Source organism: Polychytrium aggregatum (assembly GCF_025602895.1).
Source record: "Polychytrium aggregatum strain JEL109 chromosome Unknown BJ171scaffold_20, whole genome shotgun sequence".
NCBI lineage: Eukaryota > Fungi > Chytridiomycota > Chytridiomycetes > Polychytriales > Polychytrium > Polychytrium aggregatum.
In genome coordinates, this window is record NW_026516222.1 from 608,602 (window position 1) to 629,553 (window position 20,952).

The following is a 20,952-nucleotide window of genomic DNA, read 5'->3' on the forward strand; positions in this document are numbered from 1 at the left end:
CGGTCTGGGCAGCCAGGAGATGACGGCTTGGTCTGGCTGCTTGCCAGATTGCATTGAGCGAGTGCTCGTGCTTCCTCTCGAGCTGCTGAGTCTGCCAGCGTGACCGGCTCTGTGCTTGGGCGGTGGGTCTGGCTGGTTGCCCCTCGATGCTGTGCTGTTGCCTCGCCCAGCAAGCTGCTTGCAAATCCACTGTTCAGCCAGCGAACAGTTCACTCGGTGGGAACACATGGGCAAGTTCGACACTCTTATGTCTTTGTTTGTGTCTGGCTGGCGGATATTCATTGTGGCCACCAACAGCACAAATCACACCACGGCACACAACGCACCACAGCACAAATCGCCCCCTCACCCAGAGGAAGAATAATCCGTCCGCAGTCCAGGGACAGGCTCGATTTGGTCTCTTGGACAGAGGTTGATGATGATCCTGGTATGAGGACACCAACTCTGACTGGGTCGTCCCGCAACAGCACATCTTGTGGGCATCATCGAACACACAAGTGAGACGAGCCGCTTGCTCAAGTGCAATCTTGCAATCGTTGTTCGTCGTTGGTTGGGAGCACGGTCTGGAGGCCGCGATTGTTTCCAGTCCCGGTTGACATCGCTCGGGTTTCGCTGATTTCGAGAGCATCGCCTTGAACATATTCGGTCGATCTCCTGTGGTGACGATCAGCCGGCATTGATGTCGCGATGTGAGGGTGTGAGAGATGCATCCATTTGAATAATGTGTGTGTTCGCTGTACTTGGTCATTTTATTTCGCCAAGCGTTCTTGGGCATTTCATTTTTGATGTATGAGAGAAGCATATTCGATCAGAAGCGAGAGATGGAGAACCGAGTCTCCCCTCCCCCCAGTCGACTGGGGTGCAAAGGCAGGGGAGAACGAGATTGTACAGATGCTAGAGAGAACACAATCGGAAACACAAAACAGAACAAAACAAACGGAAAATGGGGACGAAAACAAAGCGAAATGAACACAGATGGGGCACCGAGAATCATGGGATCGGAGCCTCCCACTCGAGAGTTGGGGCAGAGACACATCACAATCCAACTCAAATCTGCATGAACAAACACACAAGCAAACACATAAGCAAAAAAATAAAAGTCTAAAAATAAATATTGGGTAGTTCTTTCGTTTCTGTTGAGCCGGAGGTGGCGGTCTTGGACGAGTGGAAGACGCACCATGGATTTCAATGGACATAGGAGGCGACGTGGGATAAAAGGCAATCGCAGTGCTGGGGTTGGGAACATGTGTCCCTCCACACTGATCGATGGAGGGACAACCGCAATGGGTGATGCTGGAATGGCCAGCTATGAGTGACTGGGGTCTCCGCCAAACCGGCGAGGGCCACTCAGGAGTCAAGTCGACCGAACCAAGGTAAACTAAGAAAGAGCCAGGTTGCGGTCCACTTCCGGACACTCGATCCATGACAGCATGAACAGAGAGGGCAAGTGGGAACGTGGTCATCGCTCGGTATTGACTCGACGAACAATCAAAAGAGCACCAAAGGCGCAAAAAGAAGAGTGTTGCAAGATAGAAGCCAAATGGAGAGGCCGGATGGAGAGGTGAGATAGAGAAGCCAATGGGAATCCAGTTCCAAAACGAAAACAAAAAAAAAGTGTACATGCGGTTGTATTGATTGCGGAGGAGATTGGGAGTGGTGCGGTGGAAGATGTGAGGGCGTTGAAAGGGGATGAAGTATGATGATTTGCAGACATGCAGCACGGTCGAGACAAAGCGCTGGGGCGGAGATGCTTGAGAGAGAATGTGTGCAAGTGACTGGGGGAGAGGGGGGTGACGATTGCTTGATTGCTTGATAGCTTGTTTGACGCTGAGAAATGGATGCCGGTGACGGCGGCGACGGAAAGGCGTTGGATGTTGGAGAGGGCGGTGGCGTGCGGTGCGGGACAGAGCCAGTCTATCCCATCTGCGCGGCGGTAAGGGTCGCAGAGTTCATGTAGCCACTGCCGTCACCACGGACTCCTATGCCGCTGCCGATACACTGGACCTTCTTTCCCTCCATGACCGACTTTTCGTGCCGCCGCAGGGCATCTCTGCGCGAGAAACCCTTGCCACAGAGATTGCAGTGGAAGGGCTTCTCCTGGGTGTGGATGTAATAGTGCCGCTTCAAATCTGGAGAGGGTGGGCGACAGGAGTCAGTCGTGGGGCCCTCAGAGACAACGGCGCCCGTATACACAGGAGCGGTGATGCCAGTCTTGCTCATCGTTTGCTTGCTTCATCGTTGGCTTGCTTCATCGTCGCCCCACACCCAGCGCCATAGCGGCGAGTTCGGGCACCATGCACACGACGGCAGTTCGGCCGGCATACATACCATGGCTCCGGCTAAAGGTCTGCGGACACAACTTGCAGTAGTACACCTTGTTCTTGCCTGGGGTGTTCTCGGACGAGCCCTTGTTCGGGTTCTGCTCGTCGTCGTCGAGGTCGTCATCCTCGTCATCAAGGTCCTCAGCATCGGACACGGGCGCCGATTCGTCGGCGAGTCGACGGCGTGATGATTTCGAGAACTGGTTAGGGGTATGAACTGGCGATCGGTCGCTCGAGGACGATGGCGAGGCACCGGGGTTGGCCAGGCTCCCAGAGTGGCGGTCGTCGGGGGACTGCTGCAACTTGGAGGCCGTGGCGGGGTAGCTCTGGTGCTGGGCCGTGACAACAGCCGTGTTGTGAACTTGGATCTGGTGCTGCTTCAACAGCTCGACCGAGGCGAATGAGACTCCAGTGGGGCACAGGGTGCAGCCAAAGCCTTGCCCAGACATCTCCATCTGGTCCGGGCGGATATAGGTGGCTGCCATGGGGCGGACGTAGCCATAGGATCGGACACCGTAAGGGTGCGTCTGGTAGAGGCCCAGTTCGTGGCCGTGGTAGACGTCGCGGCCAAGCGCCAGGGCCATACCGTTGACGTATGGGTTCTGAGCACTCAGGCCATCGAAAGCATCGCCTTGCAGGACGCCAGGCGCAATGGTGCCAGAGCTGGGGCTCTGTCGGTACTGCGAAGAGGGCGAGGCCACGGAGCGGACGCCGGCCACCTGTGGCTGGGAGCCGGTGCCGTCGGATGAAGACTGCGAGAACTGGCGGACAATGGCAGACTGCGGTCGGTAGTGGGGATGGCTCTGGGAGCTGATCATGCTCATGGTTTTCGGCTTGGTGCTTGCGACGTGGTGGCGCAGCTTCTGGTGTGGGTGCAGGGCATAGGCAGCGGGGGCGGCAAGGGCCGAGGCAGTGGCGCTGGCGGGGATCGAGTACGGATGGGCGTGGGGGAGGTGGGTATAGTTTCCATGGGAGCGAGCCGATCCCGTCGACGATGTGCGAATGGGGCCGCCGCCTATCCGTTGACTGGGCTCGGATGGTGACAGGTAGTCGAGCGCGGTGGGGTGCAAGATTGAGCCTTCGGGCGGAATATAGCCCGCGAGGGACGGGGCCGCAGCGTCGGGGTGAGTGGGAAGCGACATTGGCGAGTTGACCACAAGGCCAGTGGTAGGGGTGGCTGCATTCGAGACCACGGCCTGGTAGTTGGGCGACGTTGACGGCGTGGGCAGATCTAACCAAAGCAGGTGGCAGTGGTGGTCTGTTAGCGAGGCTGTTCACGACTGCCACGGCTGTCGGTTCCAGCGGCTGGGACAGCCAGGCCGCTGAGCAGGCGACAAAGCGATGAGGAACCAACCTGTGGGCTCGTGCGCATGGATGCCTCCAGGATAAAGGTCCGGCAGCGACGAGTCGATGCCGCGCTGGACAGTCGGGGCACGTTCCGAGCATTCGTTGCTCACGGAAATGCCATCGCTCATAGGAACGCTGCTGAGGGCGTCGGCGCCTTCATTGGAGCCAACCATCAGCATATTCTCGTGGTAGACCACTGGGACAGCAGGGTTGGCCTGACTGGCAAAGCTTGGAGCGAGGCCGTTCATGGTCTTGACGATCGAGGATGCAAAGTCAAAGGACAGATCGGCTGGGTCGGCCATGGACTTTCGATCGATGCCGTTGAGGAAGTCGCCAACAATGAATTCAAAGGTGGGGTTGTTTTGCAGATCTGCTTGCATCGATGGTGGCGATGAATACGAATGCAGTCAAGCGGGCGGGGTGGTGGATAATGTTAGGAGACTGAGCTGGAGATAGATACACATGCAGAGCCATGGGAGTCGGCAATGCGGCATGCAAGACAAGTGATCAGATCGGACAGTATTGCGCAGGCGGATAGAGGGTGGCTGGGCTGGCATGAGTCACTGCGGGCTGGGAGAAGAAGCATTGGTCCAGGGGCACGGCCTGTGTGGAGCGGCAATCGCCAGGCACAACAGAGCGGTCGCATCGCACGTACCGTCGAATCCGAGAGTCATACCCGAGGAAAAGTCGACCTTGTCGAGGGCAACTTCGCCGGCCCTGAGGTCGCCACCAAGGGCATCCGGGGCCGCTTGCTCTAGTGATGGGTCAGAGGTGCCCGGGAAGGCCATGGCCGACAGATCTGCAGATTTTTTGTCTGGCGGGGCGGCTATGAACGATGAAAAATCAAGTGGCTCCGGGATGGACAAATCATCGAGGCCGCTGGCCGCCGGATCCAGATCGGACCGCAGGCCGTTCGGGCCAAGGAAGGAGCCATAGCCATTGAGGGAGAAGGAAATATCTGTGGAACAGCAGGGGGAAGAGGGGTGGAGCCGTTAGATCTGATGTCGCACGGGTGCTTGGCGATGGATGCAGCAGTCGGTGGGAATGGTGCTGGTGCAAGGAACCCACCGTCGAAGGGACCTTCGACACCAATCTGATCCAAAAAGCTCGATGCCAGAACACCGATGGAGCGCTCGAACAGGGTTGATGTTGGTGACGGAAAGACGGCGCTCGAGGGCATAATGCTGCCGTACCCAGACGGGGCGGCATTGTCATAGGCTGATGCATAGAAGGTAGGGTGGCTCGGATCGTTCTTGGAAAGGGACAGGGGGTATTGCTGCTGCAGGAGGAGCGGACTGGTGCCCTGAGCGGAGGACGACTGCGACGCAAAGGGGATGAACGGGTCGTTCTGCGAGGACTTTAAGGGATAGAGGCCGACAAAGCTGGGGTCTGGGTGGGAAGGGTGCAGCCGATCGACACCCGAGGACGGCATGGACTCGAACGATGTGTTGGCCATGTGGAACGGAGAGAGCAGTTTGGAAATTGGAGCGGGTGGCGGCTGGAAGGGAGAAGCAGCCAGGGTCGAGGGAGATCAGGTCTCTCGTGTTCTTCAGTACCAGACGAAGCCAGCAGGAGAATGCGCCGCAAGGGACGAAGCGGAGGAAGGGCCTGAGAGAGGGGGTGACGACGGACCGGTGCCGAAGCTGAGATGGAGCGCAAGCGCAGGATAGAGGGGCTCGAGGCCGATCGAACCTGGTGAGGGAGGGGAGGGGAGGACGCAAGGACAGGTCAGTTCCAGAGGCTGGCGGTGAACCCAAAGGGAAAAGACAGCAGCCGAACCCACGCACAGCGACAGAGGGTCGGCAGGGACGGCCGCACGCAGGAGCGGGATGGGCTTATGTTTATCCCGAGGGCCAGAGCGAGCGATGGGGAGGATGGCCGAAAGAGCAAAGGCGGTGGGAAAGGAGCAAAGAAGGGCAGGTCGGTGTGGATGGAATGCCCGGAAGAGGATTGAGCAGAAGATGGATACATATGGTCGAGGAGACCGATGCAGGGAATCAAAGGGATGCAGAGTGGGATCGCCCCCGAAGTGCCGGATAGAATACATCATCAAGACTCGATGTCGTCCACAGCAGCATCGGATGGAAGAGTCCCCATCGGCAGCATCGGATGGAGAGTCCACCAGCAGCACGAGCTGGCACCCAGGGCCTTCAGCGGGCGCGGAGGATCCCGCCGAACGGATACGATCGTCTCCAGACGCTGGACTCCGCGGGTGTGCTCGTCCTGCTGCCGGCCCAGGCGCAACAGCAGACGCTGGAGGGAGAAAGGGCAGAGGATGGGCGGATGCGAGTGCCCAGTCTACCCGATTGCAGCGGATAGCATTACTGCTACTGCTTGGCTGGCCGAGCGGTCGCCAAGCAGAGACTCGCTGCATCTGGTTCCAAGGCAACGCAGAGACGATTCGGGCAACGACGAGGCAGTTCCGTGCGAAGACGAAGCGGCTTCATATGCCCCGACGTAGCAGCTGCCGTCGGCCCAACCAGTTCAGCGGCCGCCATCCTTTTCCCTTCTCGCTGGCCAGGAGCTGAGCTAACACGAGGCGGCAGGCTGCCGGAGGGCTCCTCGGCGATCGGATGCAGATGCCGCAGCGATAGCACATGCGGGCGCCATGGTGAAAGGACGGTGACGGTCATGACGGCGACGGCAAACGGACAACAACATACCTTGCAAAAGAAAAAGAAAAAGAAATAAAAGCAACTGGCACTCGAGCGTCTACGCTTCGAGCAACAGGGACGGAAACGATGCGGGGTTCGGCTGGAAAGACGGGTCCGTACTGGCGGCGACGGCGGGAATCCAGGTACAGACAGACGGGATGCTGGAGACGATGGGTATGGGCAGCGGCGATCGGGGCAAGAAGACGACGGAATATCCAGACGGACAAGAACGGCGCTGGAGGACAAGCGGCCGTCGAGAACGGCACACCGCAACGACGGACAAGACCCGCGGGGGCAGAGGCTCGCCCCCCGACAACGAATGCAGGTTGGCTCGGGATGGTGGGGGGGGGGCCAAGCCGCGGATGGGAACGGGCTTGCAAGGCAGACAGCCTGGCTGTGGGCACAATCGCAGCACCAAGCAGCACAGCCAAGCGCAATCCAGCGCAGGACAAGCGCGGGGGGGGGAGTAAGGCTGGACTGCAGTGACCCCTGGCTCTGGGCAAGACGAGTGTTGTGTCGACGCAGCGTGTTGCTTTCGGCGATCGCAGCACCACTGGTGAAGGGCTTCTGATGATCGGATGCGCTGGGTGGACGGCGAATGTTCTGTTTAGAGTGAGTCTCATGAGCATCGTGTTGATGCGATGGTGATAATTCTGCAGACGCGATAACGATGATTTTGTTGCTGGAGCGATATCATGCTGGTGCATTGTTGGTGCATTGTTGGTGCATTGTTGCTGCATTGTCGCTGCATTGTTGGTGCATTGTCGCAGTGGGCTGGCTCGCTCGCCATTGGCCCCGGTGTGTCGCGGTCCACCGGCGCAATCGGTGCTGTCACGCCCATTGCGACAGTTGGTGCGCAGCAGAGCCTTGCGCAGCCATCGCTAATGCACTAGTTTGTGCGCGCCGGTGACGTGCTGTCCTGTGGGCGTGACTCTGCGCGACGCGCCGCCGAGAGGAGCACGCTGCCCGGCTGCTGGCCAATCGGCTGGCCGACAGAGCACCACACACACACGCGGCGCTGACACATCACCGGCGTGTCACACAGCACAGACGCGACTGCCAGCAACACGTGGAGTCGGGACTGGCCAATGGCGTTGCGGGCTTGTCGAACTCACCAGCGACAGCGATCCATTTCCTGGTGGTGCTGCTGCCCGCCCAACAGCCAACCGGGCTCGTCGATCGCGTGCGCGCGGCGAGTGGTGCGTCGGACTCGGCCCCGTGTGAGTCCGTGGCATTGTCCTGCCCGTTTTGCTGCTGTCGCGCTGTCACAGCGGCGGACTGCACTGCCACCGGCAAGCCAATCCAGCACGTGCGCAGCATCCCACCTGTGCGACGCGGTCGGTGTGTGGCGGACCCCCTGGCACCGCGCGCGTGCCTGTGCGCGTCGCTGGCGCTGCGGCGACTGCGGCCGACTCGGCGCCCGCGCCCCGGGGCGGGGTCCGGCCGCCTGGACCAATTGCACACCGCTCGCCGCCTGTGTTGCACGGGCAGCCACGGACCAATCAGCTGCGCGTATTGTGTGTGCGACACACGTGTGGCTTGGATCCAGCCACCCAGCAAACCAACAAACCAGCCAACAAACCAGCCGCCGATCCGTCCCGGAGAAGCTGATCCTGCTGTCGTGTCGCTGAGTCGCCATCGCCCATCACTCGGAAGTTGCCGAGATGATCAGCTCGGGCAGCATATGGCATATCGGACGCAGGATACCAACGACTACATGTTCGGGCGAGTGCTCCGTTTGTTTCTGAATGCAGCGTCGTAGCCATCGATGCGAGCACCCGACGCTGACTCGCTGTGCACAAGCTGATCGCCACTGCGAGCGCCTCGGTGCCACCCCGCCTGACAGAACTTGCTATCCCAATGGCGATCCGGATCCGGGCCATCTCCGGTGCATCGCTTCCGTCGCCGGTGTCTCCGTATCGGCTGGCCTGCCGGATCGGCCTCGGGCTGTTGTGTCGATCGGCCGGGAAGGGCTTCGGTGCCCTTGCCAACCCTACGAGCCTCGGTCTCGTCGGTCTCGGTCTCGGTCTCGGTCTCGGTCTCGGTCTCGGTCTCGGTCTCGGTCTCGGTCTCGGTCTCGGTCTCGGTCTCGGTCTCGGTCTCGGTCTCGGTCTCGGTCTCGGTCTCGGTCTCGGTCTCTCCCGGTCTCGTGTTTCTGTGCTTGTTTCGTTGGCATTCGTTTGTGCTTTCGTCAACCTTTGTCGAATTCAAGTGTCGGATCGGCCTCCAAACGACGCTCGACATCCACCTCTTCAAACACATTCTCCCTCCACGCACCCTCGATCCACGATCAAATGCCCCGCTCTCTGGCAGGCTTCCTCCCCCTTGTCCATCGGCATCGGGCTCACACCATCATCGCAAAGGGTGCCGTTAATGGCGCTCAGCGTCTCCTCCATCCGACATCATCAAGCGCCTGTCCGTCTGGCCTGCGGATCCTGCCTCTGGCTCGTCCGTACTCTTCCCGCCACCAGGAGCACACCGTCCCGATCGGAGGATTGTCGTTGCCTGAAACCACCCGGGCATCGCTGCCGCCACGGGTCAAGCAACTGGTCGAAGGCTTCCCATCGGTCGTCACATATCCGATCCACTGGGGAGAGCAGGATGTACGTATCCTGCCGCACCACTCAACCGTCTGCCCTCGGTGCACTCGGCACTCGGTGCCATTCGCCTGACTTTGCTGCCATATCGACAACGCTTTCATATCACGCCGTGCCCCGCCTTGCCACAGCCGTCGAGCAGCATCTAACTCCAACCGCTCTGTCCAACGACAGGTCTTTCAGCACCTCAACAACGTCCACTACATGCGCTATTTTGAAAGTGGCCGCATCGCCTACTTTGACCAGATCCTGAAGGCCAACCTCGACCCTGTTCAGGCCCAGGCTTACCTGAGCCCCATTATGACTCCCCCGCATATCGGGCCCATCGTCAAGTCGTGTGCGCTGACCTACCGAGCCCCGGTCACCTATCCCGACACCGTGACCGTCGCAACCCGAGTCCCTCTTGAATCCTTGAAGCCCGATCGCTTCACGCAGTCCTGCATCATCGTCTCGCATCGGCTCAATAAGGTCTGTGCCGAGGGCGAGGCCGTCATCGTGTCCTTTGATTTCAAAAACAACACCAAGACCACCCTCCCGGAGCAAGTCGTCGAGGTGATCAAGAAGGTCGAGACAGAATGGTCCGCTCCGGACACTCCTGCTTTTGAGGGTTAGAGCCACTGCCACACCCACTGCTACCGTCCGCAGCCGTAGACGCCGGCCAGTGATAGACGACCGGGCCGATCCGATGTGGATTGTGGATCCTATCACGGCGCTGTATGCGATCGGCCTTGTACTTGCCCCATGTCCTGCTCACCGCGGCTGTCCATTCAAGCCTGCAGTCGCCGTCAATATCACTTTTGCATCAACAGGCACAGCCTGCCGAGCTGGAACCCGCAGCCAACCCTGAACATAGTGTCCCGGTCGATGGCCGTGGCCATACGTGTCCATGTTCATGCCCATGTTCGTGGCCGCCTCCGTCGTGTTGTCCTGCCGTACTCATGCAACGGCCCTGCATCCATCCCAAGGCTGCATTGGCTTTTCCCGGCGCCATTCTGCCGCCGCATCTCGATAACGGTGGTTTGCATGGCGGCGTGCCGCACCGACAAAGCACCCGGCAGAATCCAAGAGCCCCCACCGTCGTGCACCGGAGACGGCCGTTCGTCTTTCGGGTGCGGAAGCGTTCTCTTTCCCGGGACAATACCCACAGCCGTATGAAAGTGTCGGCGACCCATGAGCGGGGTCCAGCGAGCCCAAGGGACCGCCAACAACACAAGACTACCAGCTTGCGACCCAACCGTCCTGTCGAGACCCTTCGGAGCATGGCCCTTGGCCCCGCCTTGCCCTGGCACCCGCCGCCTGGCGTCGCTCGAATCCGGGCCGCCGATGGCATCTTTGGCTCGGCCTCCACTGCTCCCGCCGACACAGGGCTGGAATGCAGGACAGCCACTTTCCTCGCCGGCCTTCCTCGCCGGCCTTCCTCGCCGGCCTTCCTTTCGTCTCCATCCATCGCTTGCAGGCTCCCTCGCTCATCGCAAGCCCGTTGCTCCCTCCTCTCTGACATTGCTTGAGACCCATCCCTGCCCCTAACACCTCCCCGGGGCATAATTAGGCAGCGCGAGCCACCTCAGTCTGCTCGGGGCTGATTTCTTGCCGCCTGCATACCGTCTATCTGAATCTATCTGTATCCACACATCGTATTGCTCTCCCTCGCCTGCACTGCACTCTTCCTTCCCCCGGCATTTGCCCCCTTGGCCCCTTACCGCTGGCCCCACTTTCTCTTCAAATACTCCTCGCCACCATGTCTAAAGATTCTATCATGTTCCATAGTCTGCTCGAGTCGATTGCGTTCCAGAGCGGCGACCGTCTCGGCCAGACAAACTGGAGGCTCTTGAGCGTCAGGGCCGGAGACGACGGCCAAACCGAGGGTAAGCAAAACCGCCTCCTGGATCTGTGCTGCGTCGAGGGCGCCCTTCCATACTTTTGCTCCTTCGTCTGCTGCTTCCCGTGAGGAACCTGCACAAAAATGCGTGGCCACCACAGGGGAGGGGTCTTGTGGGTCTTGCGACTCGCGGCTGATCGCAGGGGCATGTGGGCTTCCTTCTGTCGCTCCAGGCTCCTCTATCGAGATCGTCAAAGCCGACCCGGACGAGCTCTTTGATGAGTCTGAGTACAGCGCAAGCGACGACGACAACGACGATGGAACGGCGCCCAACGAAGCCGTCAAGCTGATCAGCCAAGCTCCATCGTCTGCCCTGGCTGGATTCGTGCCAGCTCCTTGTTCAGGTAGAGCTATGTCCCTCGCCCAGATCCATGTCCATGTTCATGCCCATGTTTGTTTCCCTTGTTGCCATGCGATTCCATCACTCCCGACCGAGGCAGCCCCGTTGCCGGTTGTCGTCGCTGCACTCACCCTTATCGAAACTGCGGTTGCAGACGACAAGCCAGAGCCAAACGTCGACTTGCTCACGCTGCGGGTATGTATCGGTGACTGTGGTGCCCGCTGGGCAGCCATCGACTCTGAATACTATGTGGCCTTGCAGTGATGGTCTCTCGCTGGTGCAAATGCCGCTCCCGCTCTGCCATCAGCGCAGCGCCACCCCACTGATCCCAGGCGGTGCTGTCGCTTCGTCGACTGCACTTCCATATCGCTCCAACTTCGGTCTGATACATGTCCTCCGCATCTGTGTCTTGGCTACGTATCCCTGTCGATAGAAACGATTCAGCGATCTCCTGCGGCGGCTCTCGCAGTACTGCGGCCTCATGCACTCGTCTCCATCCATCACGGTCGCAGACTTTTGGCTCGAGCGCAAGCACCAGTTCGGCGAGCTCATCAACTTCTTCCTCGACATCTACGAGCAGTTCCAGATGCTGAACCAGAATCTGTCGAGCGGCCGGATGGTCAAGCGACCGGTCCGAGGTGCAGACTCTCACGGCCACTCGCAGCACCTCCACTGTGTCGCTACGGTGCTCCTCGATCTCATGATGTGCAAACGCGCCATCGGCACCCTGGAGCTCTACCAGGCCGTCGCTCGGATCGAAACCGAGCTCACAGCGCCAAAGTTCCACTATGCAAGTTTCCGGGGTGTCGGCGTCATGTACGAGGGCCACGCCGCCGATATCCAGTTCGACATCAGCAAGGCCGCCCAGAGCTTTGAGCGGGCCTTGGGATATGCCCGCGAAGCCGAGGCCCTGCTTGGAACATCAATCGAATGGGCTAGTGTCTGTGAGTTGGATCTCTTCAAGACACTCAGCTGGCTCTGCGGTAAGTATTCCTCGTTGGCAAGGGGAGGAGAGTCAAGCCGGCGGTCGCGTGGGAAGCGCGGCCGGTACCGATTGCCTGCCTGTCTGTACCGGTTTTGATCGTTCATTTGCGTCGTGTGTCCCGGCTGCTTCTCCCGCAGTTCTCTTTCGTCTCACCAACCAAGTTACTTCGCTCGAGGTAAGCCGATGCAGCTCCCACACAACCCGCTGTCGATGCAATTCTCACTCGACCCGAAGCCGATGCAGTTCCCACTTGCAAACTTGCTCACCTCGCTCATCTCGCTTGGTCCGCTCCCGTCCAGATCACCACCAAGCAAATGAAACAAGTCAACTCCACTATGTGTGAGATCGCACTGCGCGAAGCCCATGCTCTCATTCTCCAGAACTATCCCAAGCCAGCGGACGCATCCGCCCCGGCCACCCAGAGTGCTTCGGAGCCTTTGTCCAGACCGGATCCAGTCCAACCCCGACCCAAGGACCAGCCGCCCCAGCGCCGCGTGACTTTTGCCAAAGTTCTCGCCGTCGATATTGATGACGAGCTCGAGGACAGGGCTAGTACCGAGACTGCATCCGACGACGATCCCCAGCCTGTTCCAAATGCCTCGCCCAAGCCGCTCCGCTCCGCTCTCCGGACCAACGGCAAGTACAGCTCGACGCCGTCTCGAAGTCCATGGGCGCATCTCTCCGACACCGCTAGGCTTGCCCGAGGCAACCTGTTCCAGCTGTTTTCCATCAAGAACACTGGCCACGTCTCCGATGCACCACCACCGCCCGAGAATGCAACAGTGCCGCCTCGAAGCAGCACCGGGGGCTCTCGCGCCACTCGGTTTCTATCCGCCGGCCAAAAATACCGATTTCCTTCGCTCGACAGCCTTAGACGCGCTTGGGAATCGCAATTTGCGGCAGACTCGCTGCTGCCCTATCACCATAAGCCCCGAGACCTGCGGCCCGTCTTTGTGCTGCTGCTCCCAGCGATCGCCTCCAGCGCCGAATATGCGGCGGAGCACTCATACAACCTCTACTTTGCTCGCCACTACTTTGCCCAGTGCGAGTTTGAGGCACGGACGCTGCGCATCGGCTCGGCCAGCGTTGAATACGCCATCCGACAGAGCGACATCCTGAGTCGGCCAGGCTCGCTCGAGATGTCGCTGGCGCACTGGCGGCTCTGCCTCCAGCATCAGATGGGTACACATGGACCTGGCCATCCCAAGCTCATCCCTATCTTCATCCGCGTGGCCGAGATTGTGAACCAACAGGCGCGGAAGGACCCGACCCTCTACCGAACCTCAATCGACCTGGCCAACGAAGCCCTCCGACAGTGCATGCGCGCCGCCAGCAGCAACACCATGCTCCTGACCAAGATCACGCTGCACCTCAGCGACACCCTCGTCCGCAGCAACCAGCTCACGGCAGCGATCGAGAACCTGCAAAAGGCAGAGCTGATGCTCATCCAGCGGGCCGGGCTCCGAAGTCGACATCCTGTCGATGCACCTGATCCTCACAGGGCCGTGGGGGCTGTGGACCAGGACGAAGTGTGTATGATCCTGGTGTACTCGCTCATGGCCGACTGTTACAGACAGACAACGCATTCGGCCGCCCTGCGCGGCATTGTTATCGACAGAATCCGGGCACTCTGCCGTGAACTCGAGAACCAAGACCACCGAGAACATCTGCACTGGCAGCATTCGCCCGCACACCAACAGCAGCAGCAGCAGCATAGACAACAGCCGTACCACAATGTGGGTCGCCATACTGTCCACCCAAGCGAAACGCAGGGTCTCCTCTCGCCCGAGCTCGCGGGGCAGTCGTCCGACCCGACCAAGACGTGGAGACTGCACCTTCCCAAGATCTCCAGCAAGTGGATGCAGCAACGCAAGCGCGGCGATTCCGACAGGACGCAGTACGTGCGTGCCAGACAACGAGACCGCCTCGACTGGATGCTGGTGGCGGCCGTTGCGGGTCTGGCTCTCGACTACATCCTGATGCACAACAACGAGGCAGCCGAACGCTGCGTGCGCGACGAAATCATGCGGCGCAAGAGCGAGCACCAGTCGTGGTTCCGTCCGGCGAGCGGGGCCGAGTATCCGGACACTCGCCCAAGCGCTGCCGGACCCGGACGGTTGTCTCCGCCGATGGGACAGCCCGCATCTCTTTCCTCCGAGGCCTCTGTCCGTGCGCACCGCTCGCTCTCAGGATACGTTGCCTCCATGTCTGGCCACAAGATTGCCCTGGACTTTGCCCTCCGAACCCGCCTCCAGTCCGACCGTGTCTGCCACATCAAATCAACCCTGGTCTTTCTCGGCTCGCTGCTTGACGACATCCGGTCCAATCGCATCCTGGATACAGAGCGGTATCGCGAGGGACTCCAACGTACGCCGTGGACTGTGCTCTATGCATCTGCACATGTTGCTCCGACTCTGTTGCGACACCAAGCACTATCCGTGTTGGAATCGGATGGCTCCAATCGAGACCGCAGCGAATCCGGCACCGCTCATCGACATGGGCAGCTCCCCATGGATAGCACAGCAAATGCCCTGGAAACTCCTGATCCGCTATCGCCCTCATCCGGCGTATCCAGAGGCTTCGGCTGGGACAGTTACTTTGACGAGGCAGTGTTTAGCTTGCTGGACGACATGCACCAAGATCCCTTGATTGCGGCGTCCTTTGAGATGCGGACGCAGTGCGGCCTGCCGGACTGCCACAAGTGGGAAGATGTGCCTCAGGAGTTCCAGCGATGCGAACACTGCGCGGTAGTTGCCTACTGCTGCGGCCAAGTAAGTTGTGCTCGCGGATGGTTCGCGGGCCGATGAGTGCGGAGTGGTCTATTCGGATCTACTGTCGATACGGATGTGTTGTCGTTTGGCCATCGGACTCTCCTGACAATCGCACTTGCTCGCCGATCACCAGCACGCAGATCTGCACCACGAACAGCACTACTACGAATGCTCGCGCTCGCGGACGCACCAGTCGACACCATCATTGTACCACGGCATTGCACGGCCTGCATGATGCGCTGGCGACGTCGACTGGCGCGAAAGATACCCCGCAGTCACTGCAAGCCGCCACCGCGATGGCAATGAGGGAGGGTGTGGCTCATGTTATCGTCTGGCGGCTCCCCGCAATGCGCACTTGAATGATTGTCTCTATCGCTGCTGTCTTGCATCGCCCGAGGGCGCAGTGGGTCGTAGGCGATGCAACCAGTCGATGAAGGTGTGTCTGCGGACATTGATTTGGCGCCGAGCGGCACAACACCAGTGCATCGCCGCGGTCACGAGCCCCCTGGGTGGGCGAGGCCAAGTCGTCGCCATCGCCGTCTTGCTCCTCTCTCTCGGTCGGACCACGAATCGCAGCGAGCCCAGGTGAGCTGTGGATATGCAGCGCAGAGGACGCCGGTGCACACGCAGACCTGGCTGGGCTGCAGCCGATGGGGCATATTCCAGGGCCAGGGCGATGTCGTGTGGATGTTTCTGCCATCGCACTGCATCGGGGACAACTCCCAGACCTCGCCTGCCTCTGGACACCCACTTCCTCCGACAGCGGCACTGGGAAGCACCTTGCTGTCGATGCTGTTGGTCGCAGGCGAAGCCAGCACGGCCCCTTGGTCCTTGGATACAGGGCGGCGTCGTGCCGGCGATGTTGGTGGCGGATTCCAAGACACCATCGCGCCGATATCCTCTGCGGCTCATCCTTGCCTCAACCACGACTGACCCGGTCTGCCCTCACTGTCTGCTCTCCTCGTCCCTCCTCCGCATTCCTCACTCGCAGTGGCATTCCCTGAACTTTGTCCCCGTCCCTGGCTCCTGTTCCTTTGCGATTCCTTTGTCGCATTCCGTCTCGCTCGCTTCGTTTTCGCCGCCACTGCCTCGTCCCTGCATCGTTCGTGCTGTCGTCGACATGCCTGCTCTCCACCAGCCCGTCCCTGACTCCACCTCGGAGCAGACTCCTCTCCTGCGCACCCGGTCCGCCCGCGAGGATGTGGATGATCCCACCCGAGCCAGCAACAGATCCGTGGTTCTGAAACTCGTGGCGATTCTGTTGCCCGTTGTCCTGGTCGTCTCGCTGTCGCTGGTATACTTTGTCTACATCCCGGTCAAGATGGAAGGTGGATATCGATTGTCCGATATGATGGCGGGAGCGCTGGTGGAGCATAGCATTGAGTATGCGAAGAATATCCGGCCCCCATCGACGATGAAGATAGCTCAGTGCTCCGATATTTGGATGGTTCTCTCGGGGCAATTGCGGATCGGCCTACATTCTCAGCTGCATTCTCAGCTGCATTCTCAGCTGCATTCTCAGCTGCATTCTCACCTGCATTCTCACCCTGCATCCCGCCTTCTTCCTCTGGCCGGCTATCCCTTCAGAGGCCGCAAACCGACCCAACAGCACTGTCCTCCACGAGCTCTCGATCCTGTCGCTGAATCCAAACAAGTCCGTGAGCATCTTTATCAACACCACGGCGCTGTTCCCCGACGACGACCTGCCCTTGGTTCTTGTTTCGATGCAGTCGTCGCGCGAATACTTTATGAAGCTCGGCAAGGAGCCCCACAGCGGATGGGCCGACAGTGACGGCTACTCGGCACAGGCTGGTATGAGCGCAATCTGGTGCTGCAAAGAGCCAGTGACGACAGCCGAGATGTGCTGCTCCTGGTGACGGAGGGGAGTGCCAAGCATACCCGAGCAAAAGATGGGCTCTGAATCGGTCCCCTCTCGATCGCCACAGGCAAGTGGAACCAAGACTACACTTTCAACACCACGCTCCTGGCTTCGGTGGTCGTTCCAACGGTCGTAACGCCGCCCGGGGCTCACAATGTCACCGCCGCCTTTGTCTCGGTGGTCGAGCAGCTCAACCTCGACTATTACGCCGATTTGCTGCACAAGCTGATGAAGCATGAGCCGCTCGAGAACTTTACGTTCCGCACGCTCTCGATCCCCTCGATGGTGATTCCCTGGCTCGGAAGCTGGAAGATCCCTGTCACCCAGGACATTGCCGTCTCGCCTGGTAGGTGCATCTTTTACGCCATCGCTAATGCGCCTGGCTGTCTGCAGCCCGATGTGATGGCGACATCAACCTTCCGCTTCGAGCACGATTGCTGATCGTTCGCTGATCGTTCGCTGATCGTTCGCTGATCGTTCGCTGGCCTATGCCCGTCAACACGGCCGCTCTCCCGACAGACGAGCCCCTCGATACATCCGTCTTCAACGTCACCACCGACAGCTACTCGTACGGCACCGACCCAAGCAACCCCCTCAAATACGTCGCAAACGCCAACCTGTCATTCACCAACCCCTATCCGGTGACCCTCAAGGCGCAAAGCCTGAGCTACCATTTCAGCATCTACTACGAAGAGGTCGAGATTCTGCGTGGTGCGCTTCCTTCGTCGACACATGTCGACCAGGGCCGCAACCACGGCTTTGGCGTCGAGTTTGAGAGCGTTGTCTCGGGTACGGGAAAGCTGATGGAGGTCTTTGGACGGTTTGCCGAGGGCGAAGACACCGACTTGGTCGTTGGCAACTTGCATCTTGGCTACCACTATGGCCGCAAGAAGCTGGGCTGGGTCGAGAAGCTCATCGGCGACCTGCGCTTCGATTTTGTGCTGCCTGGAGCGCAGGACGAGGGCGACGACTTGAAGACGCTTCCCGTGGCGACGACATGGGCAAAGGTGGTCAGAGCGCTCCTGACAAGATCATAAGCCCCAGGAGGCCCTCTCGATTTGGATCGAGTGTGCTTTGTCAACCGGCGCCATGTCATTTCCGGCAGTCTTCATGAAGAGCCTGTGCCACCGTCTTCTCCCGACAGCCTGTCGCCTTGCTTGTACGAACGCAGCAAATCTATGCCAGTGTCGACACCGAGTTTGGTCACCGCTGGAGGTTTCAGGAGAAGGACCTGTGAGACTGGCCGGCGCCTGGGAATCTGGGAGAAACAAGAGGCAGGCTCATGCGGGTGGTGGTGGGATGTGTTGCCGCTGTGGCATTCCTTGGAGCTGTGCAGCTTGCTGCTGGCGGATCTCATTCCGAGTCGATCTCATGCCGAGTCGATCCCATTCCGAGTCGATCTCATTCCTGGTTGAACTTGCTGCTGTGTCGGCCGCCAGCCAATCAGCGGCCGCGGCTGGCTGTGAGTCAACGTGCATGGGCGAGACGCTTCTCGCTGCGCCGAGGACACAGCCCCCGTCTCGCCCGCGCCGGCCCTTTCCCACGCCCCGCCCAGGCCAGCTCACCACCAGGCCCAATGACTCACCTCTGGCGGCTCTGACGCACATCTACTCCATCGGCCCTTTCTCGCCAGCTCGGTGCCCTCCCCGATGCATCTGCCTGCACCACTCGCACTTGCATCCGTCCGCTTGTCTCGGCGCGTCCAAACCCTCGATGATTCACCCGTCCATCCCGCCGATGATTCACCCGTCCTTCTCGCAGGCTGACACAGCGCCGCCCCAGCTCGCCATGAGTCGTCTATAAAGCCGAGCTGACCCCTCGCAGCCCTTCGCACTCGTGCCCCTTCGAATCACTTCTCCCAGTCGCAACACCCCCTTGCGTCCTGTCCCTCTGGATCGAACACCTTAGGACTTGGATGGTGAGTGCTCTGCACACATGGCAGTCGGGTCGGCACGTATTTCGGCGCTGGTCTTCCGCTCTCGATTGCTCGCTCCCAAAGAATCACCCCGATCTGCGTACCTCCTCGCCCATTCCAGTACTGATGTTTCCCTGCCTTCTTCCGGCCCTGATCATTCACTTTGGCTCACCCATTCACCCGCTCACGCTGTCCGTTCATCTCCGCAGCACCTTTGGACCAACTTGGTTGCTCACACAGCCCTTCAGAACCCCATCTGCATATTGCACCACACCAGTCTACTGTCCAGCCCACCATGGTTCATCTGAATGATCTTGTCAACACCTTCAAGAAGCGATCATCTCGCTCTGTGGTACGGCCCCCATACATTCGCATTCACACATTCGCATTCACGCACATTCCAACTCCCGCACATTCCAACTCCCGCACCCCCTTGACGACCCATCTGCTCATCGTTTGCTCAACAGAAGCGGATGCCGTCTTTTGAAAACATACCCCATCCCGCCGAGCCCCAGAATGTCGAGTCGGCCTCCAAGTCGTCCTCGGCCACGCACCCTGATGATAAGCTTGCTCTTGAGCCCGTGGACGAGGAGATGGACAGCCTCAGGCTCGACTACCAGATCCTCGCCGACGATCTGGTCCAGAAACAAGAAGCCATCGTAAAGCTCGTCCGTGAATCCGAGGAGCAGGCCTCGGCCAGGGAGACCCTCGAGTCGCAGATTGCCGGCTTGAACTCCGAGCACCAAGCCGACCAGGCCGCCGTTGGCGCCCTCAAGTCTCAGCTCGAGACCCTCCAGAGCGAATACAACCAGCTCTCTGCGATTTCCAAAGAGTCGGAGCTGAAGCTGCAGCAGTACATCGACGAGAAGCAGCGCGCCGATGCTGCCTTGCACTTCCGCGAGACCGAGCTCAGCACTCTCAAGCATGAAATCGAAATCCTGGCAACAGACCTCCTCAACCTTCAAGCGTCCGAGGAAAAGGCACAGAGCGCACTTGCTGCCGAGCGCACCCATTCTCGGGACGCCGAGCATGTGCTTGCTGCCGAGATCAAGCAGCTGTCGGAACAGGTCCAGACCTTCAAGAGCGAGGCGCAGCAGCGCATCCAGGCACTGCTGAACGAGACAGAGACCTACCGCCTCCAGATCAAGCAACTTCGCACCGAAATCGACTCGGCCAGAGACCTATCCCACAACCTGACGCACAGCCTCGACGAGAGCCGTGCTCAAAGTGCCAAGCACAAGGCGGACCTCGAATCCAAGGCCGCGGAGCTGGTTCAGGTCCGACAAGAACTCTTGGCTTCGCAGTCGTCTTCGGCAACCCTGGTGAGCGACGCTCAAGCCTCCCTCGAGTCGCTGCATCAGGACCAACTGACGGCCATCCAGGCTGAGCTCGACCAGTCGGAGCAGGCCCGCCGCGCTCTTCAGAGTGCAGTTGATGACTCCAAGGCCAAGATCGAGGCTCTTCGGCACGAGCTCGCTGGCGCCACCGCTCGAGCTGCCAAGGATCGCAACTTGTTCCAGCAGGAGCAGGCGGCGCACGATGCCAAGGTCGGCGCTCTGACCGCTGCGCTGTCCAAGCACGAGAGTGAAAAATCAGTCCTCAACGAGATGATTGTCGAGCACAAGTCCCTCTGTGAGAAATCCAAAGCCGAGGCATCCGCTCTGCAGCAGAAGGTCTCAAGCCTGAGTGGCGAATGCGAACAGCACCAGGCCAAGCTGACCGAGCAGGATATCCGAACCAAGGACCTAGTAGCTACCGTCGAGAAGCTTGAAAGTGAGATCTCTGACAAGAATGCGCTTATCGCTCAGCTGCGAACGGTCGAGGAATCGTATCGATGCCTCGAAACAAAACATGCCGAGATGCGCGACCAACATTCTCGGTGCCCTGGCCCAAACGAAATCCAGGCTGCCATCGACGAGCAGCGCCGCATTGACGAGGCTGCACATGCAAGCACCATCCAGGAGCTTGAGCGCCAACACAAACAAGCCACAGATCGTCTGTCTGCGGCCCACCAGCAGGCAGTCGAGGACAAGGCTGCCTCAGAGATCGAGACACTGGCCGCCATGAAACAGCGCATCGAAGAACTCGAGAAGCGGAACACTGTGCTCGAGACTCACGCCGCAACCTTGGAGGACTCGTACAAGGCCAAGGTGTCCTCGCTGGAGGCATCCCAGCGCCAGAAGCTGAGCGAGCTCGAAGCCTCGATCAAGACCCAGCTCGAACAAGAAAAGTCACAGGCCCTGGCGCAGTCTCGTGAAGAGCTC

At 59.8% G+C, this 20,952-nt stretch overlaps 6 protein-coding genes across 6 annotated transcripts; 4 read left to right on the plus strand and 2 right to left on the minus strand.

The window, feature by feature from the left end:
- Positions 1 to 638: 638 nt before the first annotated feature.
- BJ171DRAFT_122375 (uncharacterized protein) lies at positions 639 to 1,768 on the minus strand. Its single transcript, XM_053105574.1, has one exon. The coding sequence runs from the start codon at positions 1,620 to 1,622 to the stop codon at positions 777 to 779; it is 846 nt and encodes a 281-aa protein (XP_052966364.1). The 5' UTR covers positions 1,623 to 1,768; the 3' UTR covers positions 639 to 776.
- On the minus strand, positions 1,769 to 6,661 carry BJ171DRAFT_122399 (uncharacterized protein; the record flags this gene model as incomplete). Its single annotated transcript, XM_053105575.1, has 7 exons — positions 1,769 to 2,129; positions 2,329 to 3,552; positions 3,676 to 4,038; positions 4,324 to 4,626; positions 4,737 to 5,166; positions 5,301 to 5,360; positions 6,332 to 6,661. Coding segments are annotated over 7 exons (2,925 nt in total), but the record flags the coding sequence as incomplete, so codon positions are not given.
- A 1,266-nt stretch (positions 6,662 to 7,927) lies between these two features.
- Positions 7,928 to 9,626, plus strand: BJ171DRAFT_122412 (HotDog domain-containing protein). The gene is made up of 2 exons (XM_053105576.1): positions 7,928 to 8,925; positions 9,094 to 9,626. Exons 1-2 carry the CDS (start codon positions 8,071 to 8,073, stop codon positions 9,529 to 9,531), a joined length of 1,293 nt encoding a protein of 430 aa, XP_052966366.1. The 5' UTR covers positions 7,928 to 8,070; the 3' UTR covers positions 9,532 to 9,626.
- BJ171DRAFT_122430 (uncharacterized protein) lies at positions 9,506 to 10,542 on the plus strand. Its single transcript, XM_053105579.1, has one exon. It carries the CDS (start codon positions 9,636 to 9,638, stop codon positions 10,425 to 10,427), a length of 792 nt encoding a protein of 263 aa, XP_052966367.1. The 5' UTR covers positions 9,506 to 9,635; the 3' UTR covers positions 10,428 to 10,542.
- An 18-nt stretch (positions 10,543 to 10,560) lies between these two features.
- Positions 10,561 to 15,311, plus strand: BJ171DRAFT_122414 (uncharacterized protein). Its single transcript, XM_053105577.1, has 7 exons — positions 10,561 to 10,784; positions 10,972 to 11,142; positions 11,293 to 11,333; positions 11,572 to 12,121; positions 12,261 to 12,298; positions 12,423 to 14,894; positions 15,028 to 15,311. The coding sequence occupies exons 1-7, from the start codon at positions 10,658 to 10,660 to the stop codon at positions 15,127 to 15,129; spliced, it is 3,501 nt and encodes a 1,166-aa protein (XP_052966368.1). The 5' UTR covers positions 10,561 to 10,657; the 3' UTR covers positions 15,130 to 15,311.
- Positions 15,312 to 17,846, plus strand: BJ171DRAFT_122415 (uncharacterized protein). The gene is made up of 4 exons (XM_053105578.1): positions 15,312 to 16,222; positions 16,482 to 16,706; positions 16,841 to 17,119; positions 17,293 to 17,846. Exons 1-4 carry the CDS (start codon positions 15,493 to 15,495, stop codon positions 17,808 to 17,810), a joined length of 1,752 nt encoding a protein of 583 aa, XP_052966369.1. The 5' UTR covers positions 15,312 to 15,492; the 3' UTR covers positions 17,811 to 17,846.
- Positions 17,847 to 20,952: the final 3,106 nt, after the last annotated feature.